Below are 16138 nucleotides of genomic sequence, written 5' to 3'. Positions count from 1 at the left end.
GAGGGGATCTGTAAAGGCCGCCTAGTCCAACTCCTTGTAATCAGCCTCAACTAGATCAAGTTGCCCAGAGCTCCATCCAGTCTGGAATATTCCCAGGGGTGTGCATTCACTACCCCTCTGGACAACCTGTTGCAGTGTTTCAATGTCCTCATTGTAGATAATTTCTTCCTTATATCTAGTCTGAATCAATCCCCTTTTATTTTAAGACCCTTATCCACTGTCCTATTGCAACAGGCCCAGATGAAAAAAGTTTTCTGTCTTCCTTTTAAGTCTCCTGCAGGTACTGGAAATCTGCAGTAAGGTCTCCCTAGACCCTTCTCTTTTCCAGACAGAACAGCCCCAGGCTCTCTTGGCCTGTCCTCTTGGGAGGGGTCCTCTGAGCCTCTGATACTTTTTGTGGCAACAACAGAGTTACAGCTCCAAGACAGCATTTATGCAAATGCCTAAAATGTGAGAACAGAACTAATCTAAGAACTATTCTTGGGCAAGAATATGTGTTCTACTGTAAGTGAGCCTTTGGAGCAGCTGGAGCTGATTAAAAAAAAAGAAAAAAGTTTTTGTTTCTCTCTCTCCACGAGAAAAGTAAAATGCATTTGGGCTAGTTGGAGAAGGTGGAGGATGCCATGTTTCTGGTGCAACTAAGATAGCACTCAGTTCTGAGAGAATTTGTAGGAATGGACAAATTTTAAGACCCACTGCCTGGTACACCCTGCAGAAGCCAAACCTGCCCACCAAGAAACACGTTGGAAAGGCACTTCATACCAGCAGTTTGGTCTAGTATGGACATTGGAGGAACCATGCTGTAAACAAAATTGCTTTCTCAGTTATGTAGCCCTCAGTTGATTGACTCATCCTTACGTAAAGAAATAAAAACAAATTAAGGATATAGAGATGAGCTCATATAACAAGAGAAAGAATAAATTTCACTCAATGCTGAAAGGGCTCTGGGAAACCAAAACCTCAAGCTCAACATTCCTCTTCAAAGTATCTAACTACTATAACCTGATTTTCATCAAGTGATCACATTATGTTGATTAATCACTGCAGGAAATGAGTACCTCAATTCAGGTTTTATGCAGACCAGCAAGAGGGTGCAAGGAAGTCTGCATTGTATATTGCTACTATACCTTTCAAGTTTTTATGACCCTCAAGAGGAATGAGGCATTCATAATGTGGGGGGAAAATAAAAATCATAGAGAGCACCATAAATCTAAGGGACTAACTTGTGGAAATCACATCCTAAAACTGACATAGCTGTGATTAACCAGCAATGGCTTTTACAGTTAGAAAAGTTTTTGGATATAGTTATTTTCCCAGAGAAAGTTTCTGGTGGGGAGGAAAAAAAAAAAGAAAAGGAAAGGGAAAAAAAAAAAGAGCAAGTACAAGTATTTAATCAAATCCTTGTTTTGGGGCTGGTGGGATGGAATACATTGAACAACAAGCCTTGCAATTCAAGAAGCTTTGTTCTGAATCTGTTCTGATCAGAGTGAATTAGTTTTCCAGTAGATGTTTGCTCACATTTTTTCATAAAACCACCCACAGGATTCAGTAGTCTCTGTTTAGCAGAGCACTGAAATAAATCATTGTTCATAACTGAGTTCTACTTGCTCAGCTTTCTTAGCAAGTCCAGAAAATCTCTGTGTATATAAAACAATGGTGCCCACTTTCTTGTATTCAAAGACCTACTTGGCAATGAAAATATCAAAATTAAAAAGGATGCAAGCATGTATAGATATATATTAGTCAGAGAAAATCTATTATTGTGGATACTGAAGTGTATGTAGAGGCCTGAATGCTATGGAATCACTTTTACTTACTCATGAGGTAGGAATAATGCTACAAATCAAAATAATAGCATCCTTTATCCATTTTGCACTTGTTTTTGTCACAGAAAACTGTACAAAATGAAAAGCAAGCACAGTAGTGCCCAAACAAATATAACCTTCTACCAAGGAACACCTTGTCACTTCAGAGCAAAGATCTTGATCCAGACAAACAAACAGATCAAGTCTGACCAGAATGGCTGTGCCTATACAAGCAAAATGAACAGGCCCAAGAACACTGATGGGCATGAAAGGCAACTGATCAACTCACAGAACTGTTAGGGTGACCCTTTGCAATATTTTACCCTACATGAACCCACACACAATTTCCAGTCAGCAGGGACCATGAACCACATCTTTATTGTACCTTTGTTTCTTTCTTTGCATTCATGCATAGTAGAGTTGGCAGGAATATATATGAATAGAGATCCACAGAGCAGATAATGTAAAGGAACAGTTTACACAAAGTAACATAATTTACAGACAACAGAATTTGATAAGAATAGTCAGAATTTTTAGCTTTATCCAGTGGGTCAATGATACCCTAAAAGCCAAAATCAAAATCAGTCCTCATTGGGACCAATTCATAAATTGCTGCACTACACCAAGAATCTGCTGCCCAGGCCACTGAGACACCACTTACAAAGACAAAAGTAAATTTTTCATATTAAATCTCATGCACACATACCATCAAGTCTTTCAATCCCCTTAAGAAAAGATTTGTTCAAGTAAAAACTCAAGACTTGAGGTTTACAAACATAAAAGAAATCTCCATGGAAAGGAAGCAAATGCCTATGGTAGCTTATTGATGAAAAAGCCCATTTCAAACCAATCTATGGAAAATTTTCAAGCAGATTAATTTAGGAGATCAGTAACACTCTTTAAAGTAATTAAGACCCCAGTAAGCTTTCCTCAGAAAAACATGGGAAAAAATGAATCTGTGAAGGAATGATCAGCAGTTCAATTTGAACCCTGTTTAAAGACAGAGCAAGAAGTAAGGTAGGGAATATTTTGAACTTACACTACCAAATTTGCTTAGGTGAAAGGAAATTATGACAGGGAATAGTATTTATAAAACTCTTCAGCTTTTAATAGCATCCTTTTTGGCATACCTATCTGTTCACGCATTCTTGTTTTCATGTGCAAGTTAATAGTTTGTACACATGCTTTTTATATCGAAGGACCATAATTTCAATACATTTTTACTATTCATGGCTGCATATTTTTGCATTTTAACTGAAATATACTCAGTATTGTCCATTAATGCTCATATCTGATGCTCTTCTAAAGGCTAGCTCTGTGAGCAATTAAAGCAACAGGAAAGAACCAGAAATTCAATGAATCAGAAATTCAGCTCACATTAGCATAGATATACAGAATGTGAAGTCATTGAACAACATAACAAATAGTAAAATCATCTCCCCAACAAGTCCTCTAATTTTTTTTTTATTTTTGGTAGTGGAGAAGACCACTGGAGGCTTAAAAAGAAAGGAGATCTTTGCAAAAAATATAAATCAACTCTCAGAGAGACAGAAGTGCCACCTCTCAGGTTTAGCAAGATGTTTAGCAACCACCCAAAAACTTTTGTAACCAGGGCATAAAATGGAGAGATGCAGCTGAAAAAAAAAAAGCTGCAAAATTCCAAAGCATAAAGTATCAGCAGGAATCTGAAATGAGACTGGTGCTAGAAGATCTTGGGATTTTTGATACTCAGTACTACTGACCAGAATGGCAAGCATGAAATCAAAGTTTGCGTAAGACAATAAAAAGCCAAAGAGTGGAATAATACAATTTCACACATATGGAATACCGCATGAAGCACAACATGACAGCTACGTGATAACGCATACAGAGGAGTGACTGAATTCCCCACAGGCAAAAATTTAAAAGCCTCTAGCAAAACATGTCCTTGACAAAAATTCAGCAAGTCAGATCTACCAAAACCTATCATATTAGGGTAGTTAAAACTTGTTTCTAATACACTGCATTTTTCAGAAGGGTTCTAAGCAGTGAAATTTTGATCCTTGGTTTTGAGTCAAAAGTTCTGTTTCAACTTACACTCCCACAAATAAATGCAAAATTTTAAATATATACTTACATATTTTCATCTATATACATTCTAATTACATTTATGCCTATTCCAATTAGTTTGGCCTGTGACTCCTCTCATCTTTGAAACTCTTTATACTGAATAAACCTTGGTAGATGTTTGTGAACAGAAATACACACAAACTCCAAGCTACTGTCTAGGAGAGATGGAAAGATCAGGAGAGATTAAGGTTTTTTTTTAAACAATCAGCAAAATTGTTTTTTCAGCAGCTCATGGGAAGAAGGGTTTGATCAGACTTGAAAACCATCAAGGACAGTGTCACCCACCTATTCCTTTTCTGCGCTCCATTAGACTATATATAAAATATGAGTGGCTCCAAGGAACTGTCAGCTGATTGAGACATTCCTCCTTCTGCCTGAGATCTCTAAGCAAGTTGCTAACTAGTGCTGTAAGTAAACCTGCTACATGCATGTACAGTGGGACACTGCCTCAGACATGCTACTAGACTGAACTATCCAGCTACAGTACAGCAAGTTGAAGAAAACTACTCTTTTTTTCCTTCCCATTTCTCCCAAACAATGGAAAGCTTTCTCTTTAAAAGTTATGAATTAGAATTGCTTTGCTGATGATAAGCTCTGGCTTTTGTTGAGCAAACCATAAGCCAGGAGTTCCTGCATTTTGCTCCAGACACAATCCCTGGAGACTTGTGCTGTTCTTGCTTCTGCAGCAGTCACTGTTCCTGCTGCTAGTGTAATTCCCACAGCTTCAGCATCTCGCAAAATGCCAGTTTTGGAACTGGCTGGAATCCAATAGCTGACACCTTGCACATGGGTTTGCTACAAACAGTGCTGATGCTAAAAGGGTCTTATGTTCTGTTCAGAGACTTCAATTTCTGTGTGTTGAATTACACTTCTCTCCCTTAACTGTGAATGGAAAATGTTTTCAACGTTTAAGAAAATCAGCCTGAAGGATCGATAATGTTGTTTAATAAAAATGCCAATTTAGTATTTTTTCCAAGTGCTGTTCTTTTTTTCATCTGCTTTGACACTAGATTTTTGCAAGGCACTGAGCCCTTTGCTTCATTCCTTAAGTTTTCTTCTCTTAAAGTGCTTACACTGTGCTGAGAGCTGGGCACAGCAAAGTTGTGGCCCTCAGCTACTACTGGCTTCATTCAATTGATGCAGCTCCACTTAACCTGCCTCAGGAGGACAAATCCCTCTTGGAGAGGGCCAAGGCTGTGACCCCTGTGCAAAATAACTTGCTTCAATCTGCACTGCTCACTAATTCCAAAATAGAGAAGCTGGTCAAGTGTGCAAACACGGCTTAATATCCTTTAAAGTCCTTTTTTGATATTTTCTTAGAAGATACTATGATCTTCCTCCTGTTAAAAATGCAATGTGTGCATTTGTAGCTCTTATCCATTGCAGTATTTTTTTTTACTGCTCTCAATTACTGTTCAGATTATTAATCTCTTGGGTCCCACATGGAACTGTTCAAGAGGTGAATTCAATGTACCAAAGAGCTTCTCAGCGGAAAACTTAATATTGGTGCATATTGAGAGAACTTGTGATGCAGCCACTTGGAAATGAAGTAAATTAAACCAAAGCAAATATAAATTCTGTCCCTTGTGCTCTCTATGGGTACCAATTCTAGAGAGATCTGAGACTTCCCCACTGATTCAGCTCTTCTTTTGTGAGTTTGGAGGTTACTGCTTCCGCATTCAAGATCCCCAAAATTTGAAATATCTCCTCCATTAGAGAATTCTTAAATCAAAGGCAAACTATCAGTCATTTAGAGTAGCAATGATGTGTCTTTTTGTCTCTCTGACAGTCATACTTGTGTAATACGCTTCGCAGCAGTCAAAATAATAGTAAGTACCACTTTGACTCTTTCAATCCAAAATCTGCAATCACAAAATAACAAATTTAACAAACAAAAGGTAAAACTCTCAAAAGTTTCAAGCTACATCCACCCATATAATTAAAATGAGCTCACAGGCAGTGAAAAAAACAGCACACTCACTGAATTAATAACCAGTCCCACGAACATCTGCATATTTTATGAGTTGCAGATGTGTATTTATACTTTAAACATAGCCACATTAAAGTATGACACAGTTTGTCATATATTTGCTGTGTTTTCATGACAAAAACAGCTCTACAGAAACACAGAGAACTTCTTTAAAAGCAATTATAAAAAGCATCTTGAGACATCTTTATGCATTTTATGATACTGTACATGCAAAATAATGTTTTTATTATAGTTGGGTAACCCATTCAGATAAACACAGCAAGAAAAGCTGGTTTTACTGTTCATCTAAGTGTTTTTAAAAAGATCACTGCAAAAAAATTTTACTTCAAAAACATGTGTAAAAGCATGGCATAACTTTTAGATGTCATTGAGATTAGCAAAAGTCAAGAAACTGCTTCAGATGCAGTTTAATTCTTAGATGGCTGTTTTAACTTCCAACAGAGTTCTCAAAATAGTGCCCAAATGCCCAGTGCTTGTTGAACAAATTCTGATTTATTGAAGGTAAACATTTACATTGGCTACAATGCTATAGCTGTTACAAAGCTGAATAAAAGAGGCTTATATAGCAATAGAAAGCAAGTGCAGTAAAAAGTGAATAGAGAAAATATTTGGCCTTAGTGATCTTCTGGCAGTATTTACATTATCTCCATTTTGTTAAATATTTGAGTAACTCTAAGGCACCATAGGCTAAATAGCAGGCTGCAGTATGATTTTTGTGCACAAAATTTAATAAATTTATTTGGAGAAAAAAAGGCTATGGTGTTAAAAGAAACATTGGCATATTTTATGTTTACATAAAACACTGGCTGTTTGTTAAAGTTCAAAGATACAATATATACTAGGTAAGTTCAAAAATTATTTTTAGAACATTACATTAAATGTCTATGTATAAGGAATATTTTTACTGACTTTGTGATAAATGATCAACGCAATCTTTTCAATAGGTTTTCAGCACAGTAGATATGTTCATCTAAAAACTAATCTTTTTTTCCCCCTTACAAAAGCCTTATGCCTACTACATGTACAAAATCCCAATGCAAAGTGTAATGGGCAGTAATTTACATCCTAGCTATTCTGTGTCAGACTGAAACTTAGCACGAGCATGCAACCAAAACGCTATGGAACAGCAGTTCAAGCTGTCTTATTCCTTCGGCTCTTGTCAGTGGCTGTTGCTGCAGCCAGTGAGCAGGAGTACAACACTCACATGCCAGGACAGACAGAGGAGGTCGGTGCTTTCAGACCGGTTTCCAAACACAAATCGGGAAATTCAAACTCCTGGCGACATCCTTGTGCACTTCACACAGAACAGTGCACATTGAATGACGCTCCGCTTGGAGCAAACTTTCCCGTTTTTATTTATCCCCTTTTATTTATCCCCTTTTATTTATCCCCTTTTGAAGCACGTGTCACTCCACTCCTGAGTGGAATTTTTTTAAGGAATAAAATCATCTGACTGTACTCAAGACCCTTTCTGGACAACTTCAGGTGCTTCACAGAATCCTAACTGCTCTACAAGCAACAGACCTCGCTCAGTTTACTCAACAGGCTCATCTTTCACCTTGAGGTGGTATTTGTAATGAAGAAATTGCACAGACACCAGATTAACACCTGAATTTTGCAAATAAAACACGACAGGATGCTGTGTGCCACAGGAGAGAAGAGAATGGGTGGCCAAGGCCATTCCAGCTGCAGCAGCACTGCCAGCAGAGGCTGCATGGGGTGAGTCATGGCTCATATTCTTTGTATCTCACTTTCATTTCCCAGAGCCAAGAAAAAATTCTGCCTAAATTATTATAATTCTTAAGTAACTAGATACTACTTTTGCATTTGCTTAGGGTTTGGGGTTTTTTTTGTATCTCCTTCTTAACCATGAATCTCTTCATTCAGTTGTTCCCTTTTGGATTTCTTTTACCATTTTTTATTTATCCTTGTCGGAATCAAGCTAATTGTTTTCACAGTAATAAGTGATTATAAGCAAAGTTTAATTGATCTGTGCACAAAGTCTTAATTTGGAGTGACTTTTTATTTTTATTAACAAAGGACAATCTTAGCATAATTCATCAGATGCATTTTTAGTACCAAAAGCTGTATGTTAAAATCATTCGGCTTCATTTAGAATTTTTTCAAGGGCTGTAGAAATAAAAATTTAAGCTTAAAAAATTCCGGTGTCATTGATTAGTTCCTGCAAAACATTAACCGAAATATTACACAACCTGGCCATTTTATGGTAAGTAATAGGAAGCCAAAGATTTGGTTATCAAAGCAGTGTAGTACTGTTGAAGACAACAGGGCCAGGTTGATTCATATCATAGAGAAAGATACTTCAAATTGCTTAATTCAGCCCTTGAATGCTCAATATTTGCCTGAATCTCAAGGAAGATTTAAAAGCATTTAAAAGCAATTTCTGAATTCCTTTCACAATATTTAAATACTCAGCAGTATAAATACAGCAATTCATAATTAGGGTGCAACATCAAAGGACTAACACAATTTTTTTGTCAAACCTTTCTACTGTGAGGAGGGCTTGCATTTTGTTGTAGGATGTAGCAAGAAGTTAGAAAGTTATTTACCTATAACTCCCTTGGTTGCTCCATACTGGGTATGGTGACAGCAATGACTTCATGGAAATTTCTATCAAGAGAGATGGCAGAGCCTGGGGCTCTACTTGCTTTAATTAAAAGCCATCTTTGGAAAGCTTGCATCTTTTACAGCAGGAGTTACAATGACTGGTCTGTCACTAATATGGTGAGCATGGTAAGTGAGGAAGGAAAATGCAAGGGCTCTGGGTATAACACAGGGTCCTGCTCTAGAGATTTTTATTTTTCATCCCCTGGATTCCATGTTAATGCAAGTTATTTGGAAGCATTTGGCTACATGCAACTGCCACCTTTGCAAAAAACCTCAAAGGAAAATCCTTCAAAGAAAATCTTATCCTCAGGCTTTTTCATTCCAGTTCTTGGTGATCAAGTCTTTTGGCTTTGAGGTTTCCTATATAAGGAGTAACATATGCCAAATGAACATGCCTCCCTCCCCATATCTTTTGAAAATAATGAGAACTAATACTTTGTTAAATGATCTGAAGATTCAAATTCCCCTGCAAATAATACAAAGCCTTGGAAGTTTCTTATTAATATACTGGCTAATGAAAAATGTGACTTCGTTTCTGGCCAAAGAACTTTGTTCTAGCTCCATTGCTGTTTATGTGTGACACCAAGCTTATGTCTCTGCACTGTAGCCTAGTGACAGCTTTTCAAGCTGCCCTGTTGCCCCAAGCACGATGCTGGGGCATGCCTGGGCTGCCTCATACTGCTATGGGCTGTGTATCCCCACGCTGCAGCTTGGTTCTGCCAGTCCCTTTTTCTGCCATGCACCACGTGGGACCTGAGCTGCTAATGCCATCTTGTCCCTTCAGAACTACCTTTCTCCCTAAAAAGGCTTTGCCCTCTTCAACTGGTTTGTAACCCCTGTGCTTGTCACATTCTACCTTTTGTTCACTATTCTTCTCCCCTCTAAAGTCAGTCACCAAAGTTCTCCCCGAGACAGGCACAACAGCAAGGCCTCCACACAACTTGGAGTCCTGCTTTCCCCCACACTGTCCCTTGTTGTGGCTCATCCATTTAAAGCAAACCTCCAAGCAGTCTTAAAATTTGGCAGCAATGTATTTTTCTCTTCCCTTTCCTGGGGTTGTAGTTATGATGGCACCATGCATGACCAGTATCACAACCCCACAATGCAAACAGAGGTCAACTCATTAGCTACATTTCAGATTCCTTTCTTCAAGGGTTTAATTTCTGACCCTGCTTTAAACTTGAGGGGATGGGGAAGATGACTGTTTACTTGGCTTCTCCAGTTCACTCATTCTCAACTCTCTTTTCTCCTGTTCTTTTCGACAAAAGGCATCCCAGAGTGGTGGACTACCAGCTCATGAAATAATCATAGAACATCTTTGTGGATTTGCTTCCCAGTTTCTTTTTGTTAGGCAAAACAGAATGATTCAGACACATATGGCAGCACCATTACAGAGATGGTCACACCAGGGTTTCAGCTCCACTTCTGAATTATGTTGACTTTTTGCAGTTACACAACCTATGGCAGTCATTATGTAGACAGACAAATTTCTGGAAACCTCTTTGTTTCAAGAAGTTAACCTGTGTCCCAACATGAAAGACAACAATTGGAGTAGTTTCTCTAATTTAGAGGTCCACCAAAAGAGAGCCCAAGTCAATAGAACTAACAGCAAAATGGGGATATGCAAACAGAATTTGCTTTACAAGTCTGGATATGAACCCAGAAAAATTAACACTAAAGCAAATAAGAGTAGAATGCTAAAATACATCCCATATATGCTCCTAGGCCAAATACCACTATTAACTTGTAGGGCACTTCAACTGCAACAAGTAATACAGGAGTGTAGCATGAACTAGAAAGAAGAAATCATCCATTACAGCATATCTAATTCAGTTCTCTTTAAAAGAAACAAACACAGCTGTGCTCTCTTGTGCTGTTATTTGGTGCTTTAGTATCTTTATTATGAAAGTAACATAAGAGAGGTTTCAGTCTGTTTTTGCCTTCTGAGGTGGCTCGCAGTAGTTGCACAGATGGGAAAGTTCAACTGCTCTCCATATTCAAGGGGGTGATTGATGCTTCAGGATAGCCACCATGAGGGCTGCCAAAGGCATCCATCAGGGCACAGGGTATGCTTTTTGTCCTGGAGACTGGACCCTTCTCTATCTGTGTTGCCATCGTATTCACTTGGAAAAAACAGTAGTTAATTTAAAAGACAGAGATATTTAAACTGATTTCTTATAGCTTAGAAATCACCTAATAAAACTATTTCACCAAGACAAAAATCAGTAGAATTTTGCATTTGTATATATTTTCTGATGTACCAACAATCAACTCAACCATGTAAAAGCCTTAACTCAGCACATACTTTAAAATATGTGGATAAATTTCATCACAGAGCAATTTCACTGAAGTTAAGATGCAAACGCTAAAAAACCTTGTTGATCTAATGAAATTGTAAAATCTAGTATATAAACCCAAAAATTATAAAAAGAAAAATAACAGCTGTACGTTTTCAAGGTGTTTCTGAGGCTTGTATAATTAAAAAAAGCAAGTGAGCTGCTTAATGGGTAAGACAGTGTTCCAGAGAAAATAAAGAAAGATTAACATATACCATCACATTCATTTTGCTTTGTTGCACCCAGTAAATAAAAAATGCATTGTTGTTTTCACCTTTGAGTCTAAATTCTAACTGCATTTGAGTAAAATAAAAAGAATCAAAGACAGCTGCAGGTAACCAATCTCTTCAATTTTACATATTCCAGACAACCTTTTATTGTGTTTTAATACGAGAATATTTTACTTATTGCAAAGTATCCTGCATAATACAGGTGCTCCGCTATAAAATCTTCTCTCTTACTTGTAATTCAGTCATTCTAAATTTAAAATACCAGTATACAGTACTAAAACTTCCAATTGAAGTTTAGTATAAAAATATCAGCACAAAAGTCCTTTTTAATGTCTGTTTATGTGAGCAACCCAAATGCCTATTTAATTATTAATTGTTTTAGTATAATAATAGACTTTGCACCCCTACAGTTGCTAATTGATATCATCTCAGGTATTTTGATGAGATACGAAATACTAAGTAAGAAAACAGTAAGTATTCAAATGGTTAATTTGCTTAGTGTAGTAATAATAAATTAGTTTTTTGCATCTTCTTCAGTTCAAAATCCAGCTTTGAGACTGAGGAAGGCTTCACATCAATTAAATAAGAGTGGTCCTTTTAACCAGTAGCAGTTTGATTGCCAATGACTCGAAGAATCTCTTTATGAATGTTTGGTTCCTGTGTATTTATACTTGTATCACCCACTTGACCATCTTCATAACTAAAAAAAAAAAGGTACAGAAAATAATATCACATTAGTGTTTTATTAATCTACGTAAAAACATCAAAAAAATCTCATTTTCTGAGTGCTTATTCTGTATGTTCACATGTTTCTACTGAGGTGCTCTGCCATGCTTCACCTTTATGCAAATCCTAAACTCTGAAGAGTTTAGGAGGTGGTAAGGCTGCCATTGTCACTGAAACCCTGAGGCTGAATTAGCCACTAGGACCCAAAGGGGACAAATATTAGGTGAAAGGGGGAAATGCTCACAGCACAGACAGGAAGCCTTTAATGAATTCCTCAGCTTAAATACAGACAGCCAAACAAAAATTGTGCTTCACAATACATGGACAGACTTACTATAACATGAAGTAATGCAATTGAACAGGAAAAATAATGAACTCTCCGTTCATTTGTATTAATGACATTTACTAAACTTCTGACACTAGCTTATCCATACATTTCTAGCTCAAGTAAGTACAGTAAAAGATAAAAAATTAATACTGAACAGAATTAGGAAGAAATGTCTTTTATCTACTTTAATTACAGCTATTGGAGGAAACATAAGAAAAAGGTCCAGTATGAAGTTGAATGTTAAGAAAAGCTTTGTACTCACACAAAGAAAAATCTTGTACACACGTGATCCGTGTTGGGAACTACCCATATCTCCCCATGTTTGTGCAGATCAGGTGAGGTTATCACTATCAGAGAAAGAACAAATTTCATAGTGATGAAAACATGCCTGGAAAACACTGCTTTAAAAGATTTTGAGTTTTATATATCGTAAACGGTCTTTTGGGAATGGGTAGCTTTCCTCTACATGTCTGCGCTGCAGTGCAGATTTTGAATTGGCTGCTAGTACAAGAAGGGAGATGAACTTGATTCTTGTTTCCAAAATATACTTTTCTGAAAAAACAGATGTTTGGTGTATGGGACAAAGTTGTTAAATTGAATGAAAGCTTAAAAATGCACTTATTAAAACCTGAATTTAAAAAGCCATAGGGCTGTTAAAGATGGTCTGAGACATCTCATCAGCACTTGGAACAGATATTTGTGTTTAGTGATGGTTGATCTGAAACTAAGATGCTTAAGACAAAGCCTGAAATTGCTATACATGGGATGTGCAATACTACCAAATATTTAAAACAAAAGCAATTATGACTCAAGAGGTTCAAAAAGCTTGCCAAAGCTTGCTCTACAGATTTGACGATCTGGTGGTTGTTTACCACCAGAACGAGGACAGAACAGGAGAGAAAGCTTTCCATTGCTAACTAGAAGCTATTACCATCAATCCACCTTGGAAGATATCTAAATGCATTTGAAGAACATCCTTCTCAACAAGTTGTTGAGCTGTGTGATGAGCAGGTTCGTGGAGTGGTGGGTGAAGAACCGGCTGAGGGACTGAGCCCAAAGGGTTGTAGTGATGGGGCAACATCTGGTTGGTGACTGGTCACACCAGTGGTGTCCTCAGGGCTCCATTCCAGGGCCAGTTCTGTATCAGTGCTGGAGGTGAGTGCACCAGTAGCAGGTTTGCTGATGATCCAGACTGGGAGGTGCTGTGGGTTCTTTTGAGGTACAAGAGGGTTGTGCAGAGGGATCTAGATAGACTGGAGCACTGAGAAATCTTAAATGGGGTGAAATTTGTCAAGTCCAAATGGTGGATTATGCAGCTGGGAAGGAGTGACACTGGGCACAGTGGTGAAGTGGGAGAGGGGTGGCTCAGGGTGGGTGAGCAGTGCCCGGGCAGCCCCGAGGCCAAAGTGCATCCCGGAGTACCGAGCGGGGCACAGCCAAAGCCCATCCTGGAGTACCGAGCGGGGCACAGCCAAAGCCCATCCCGGAGCACCGAGCGGGGCACAGCCAAAGCCCATCCTACAGCACCGAGCAGGGAACAGCAAAAGCCCATCCCGGAGCACCGAGCAGGGCAGAGACGGCCCAGGGAGGGGATGGGCCTCGCCTGGGGCCTGCTGGGCCCTACAGGTGGAGAAGGATGGGAAGGTCCTTCTGCACATCCTGAGGAGGGAAACAGCAGGTGAGAGGGCTGGAAAACATGTCCTGGACACTAATGGAGGTAGCTAATGGAGGGGTTTGGCTTGTCTGGTTGGGAGAAGAGGAGGCTGAGGGGTGACCTCACAACTGTGCAGCTTCCTGAGGAGGGCAAGGGCCCAGGGAGGTGCTGAGCTCCTCTCCCTGGTATGCAGTGACAGGATGTGTGGGAATGATTCAAAGCTAGCAGAGGTTTAGACTGGACATTTCAAAGCATTTGTTAATTGAGAGGATGGCATGCTGGGTTGGACTGGGGTAGAATTAATTTTCTTCCCAGTGACTGGCAGGGGGCAGTTTTTGGATTTGTGCTGAACACAGCATTGATAGTATAGACATGTTTTTGTTATTGCTGAACAGGGCTTACACAGAGCCAGCCAAGGCCGTTTCTGATTCTCATACTGCCACACTCCAGGAAAGCTGGGGATTAATGGGAGGTTGGGAGGTGACACAGCTGGGACAGGTGACCCAAACTGACCAAAGGGATATTCCAGACCATGTGACATCATGCTCAGCATTAAAAGCGAGGGAAAGAAGAATGAAATGGGAGAAATGGTGTTGGTCTTCCCAAGTAACCTCTACATGTGATGGGGCCAGGCTCTCCTGGAGATGGCTGAACAGCTCTGTTGGAAGCAGTGAATTAATTTCTTGTTTTGCTTTGCTTGCATGCAGGGCTTTTACTTTCCCTATTAACACGTCTTTATCTCTTTAACACATGAGCTTTTGGGCTTTTACCCTTTGGACTCTCCCCAGCCCTGCTGGGGGAAAGTGAGTGGCTGTGGGGCTTGGATGCTGGCTGGGGTTGAACCGTAACAGCTGGTCAAACTCTGGCTTCCTACAGAGTGGCTGGTGTGCCCAACCTGTCAGTGTTTAAGAGGCATTTAAACAATGCTCTTAATGATATGCCTTAAAGTTTGGGGAACCCTGAATTGGTCAGGATTGGACTTGGGTGACAGTTGTGAGGCACTGATTCTATTTTTAAATACTACATTTTCCACATTCTTAATTTTCACTTTTTAAAACAAACAAATACTCCAAATGATAGGCAAATTGGGTTAATTTCTAAGACTAGCTCCTAACTACAGGCGCACTTCTTATTCAAATGCCACAATTTGTTCTTAAAACCTGCTGAGGTTTCACTAGTTATTAACAGAATGGCCAATTCTTTCAAGAATGACTGTACTCAAGCATTAGATTTAACTTCCCAAAATTTCTGAAGCAAACAAAGAGAACATACTGGTTGCCAGATGATCAGTATGCTTGCTTGAACAGCGAAAAATTGTTTGGAAATTCTATATAAAAGGTGTTTTTTCCTGACTTTCATGTGTTTAAGGTGTTTGTCAAGAGCTTGCAAGAAGTCAGTGCTTCAAATAAAGGACATGACTTTGGTTTTTCTGATGGTTTAGGAAGAGGATCACATTTGAAAAACAGACCAGATGATCAGTCACTATATGTATATGATATTCCATAACAATTCAGCATCTGCTACACATTCTGTTCAAAGAGGGGAAATGTCCTTACTGGAGCATAAAGGTCAGCTGCTGAGCAGGTACTCCTACACCTACCAGTGGTTTCTTACCTAAACAACCAACTAAAGCTCCCACTGATTTGCAGCCTGTAACCTGTGCATCCTGTGGCCATGACTAAAGCACCTTCACAAGGGCTTTCAGCTTACCTTCACATAAGGCTATGCATTTTAAGTTACGGCTTTGCAAAAATTGTGACTGCTGTCCTTTCTTCTGGGACTGAGATGCAAAAAAGTGAGAAAATAGAATTAGCACAGTAAACCAAACAGAGACAAAAAGCAGCAAAAGTGACAGCTGCTATTTTCAGTGACTTATTAATGAAGAAAGGTAGAGGCAGTTTTTCTAAAATGTCTCTATTTTATTTCTAAACGTAATAGAATTTATAAAAAACCCCCTATTACTTATTTGCATTATTGTAGGAGATATTACGACTCCTTTATCCAAAAAATAATATCCAAAACTGCCTAATTATTGCAAAATTAAAATATTAGCAGAAATATCAGTGTTACTGAAAAAGAAATTAATATCAGGGAAAAAAAAAGAAGAAAGAAAAGGTAAATAGTCACTAATTCTTTGGTCACTACCCTGATATTTTATTTTCCTTCCTACTTCTGAGAGCTTCCGCTGGGACATGCCAAACTACCTTTAAAGCCAGATTATTCTGTAATTTCTATGTGCTGATCATGGAGACAGATATAAGATAGTTTCTTGAAATTTAGCCCTGGGCGCAGATGCTGTGACTTTGCTTTAGATACAGCAGAATTGTAATGG

The 16138-nt window shown here is 38.7% G+C and overlaps 1 protein-coding gene across 1 annotated transcript in view; it reads right to left on the bottom strand.

Annotated features, from left to right (window-relative positions):
* Window positions 1-2159: 2159 nt before the first annotated feature.
* PARP8 (poly(ADP-ribose) polymerase family member 8) overlaps window positions 2160-16138 on the bottom strand; it is a 122957-nt gene continuing 108978 nt past the window's right edge. The window contains exons 24-26 of the mRNA XM_064735205.1: window positions 15517-15586; window positions 12415-12499; window positions 2160-11798 (exon numbers count right to left, since the gene is read on the bottom strand). Of these exons, the coding sequence (XP_064591275.1) occupies window positions 11696-11798; window positions 12415-12499; window positions 15517-15586 (258 nt within the window). The 3' untranslated portion in view covers window positions 2160-11695. The remainder of the gene's footprint in view (window positions 11799-12414; window positions 12500-15516; window positions 15587-16138) is intronic.

The sequence above is a fragment of the Zonotrichia leucophrys genome, chromosome Z (assembly GCF_028769735.1).
Source record: "Zonotrichia leucophrys gambelii isolate GWCS_2022_RI chromosome Z, RI_Zleu_2.0, whole genome shotgun sequence".
NCBI lineage: Eukaryota > Metazoa > Chordata > Aves > Passeriformes > Passerellidae > Zonotrichia > Zonotrichia leucophrys.
This window is presented reverse-complemented; position numbering and strand designations above follow the sequence as displayed.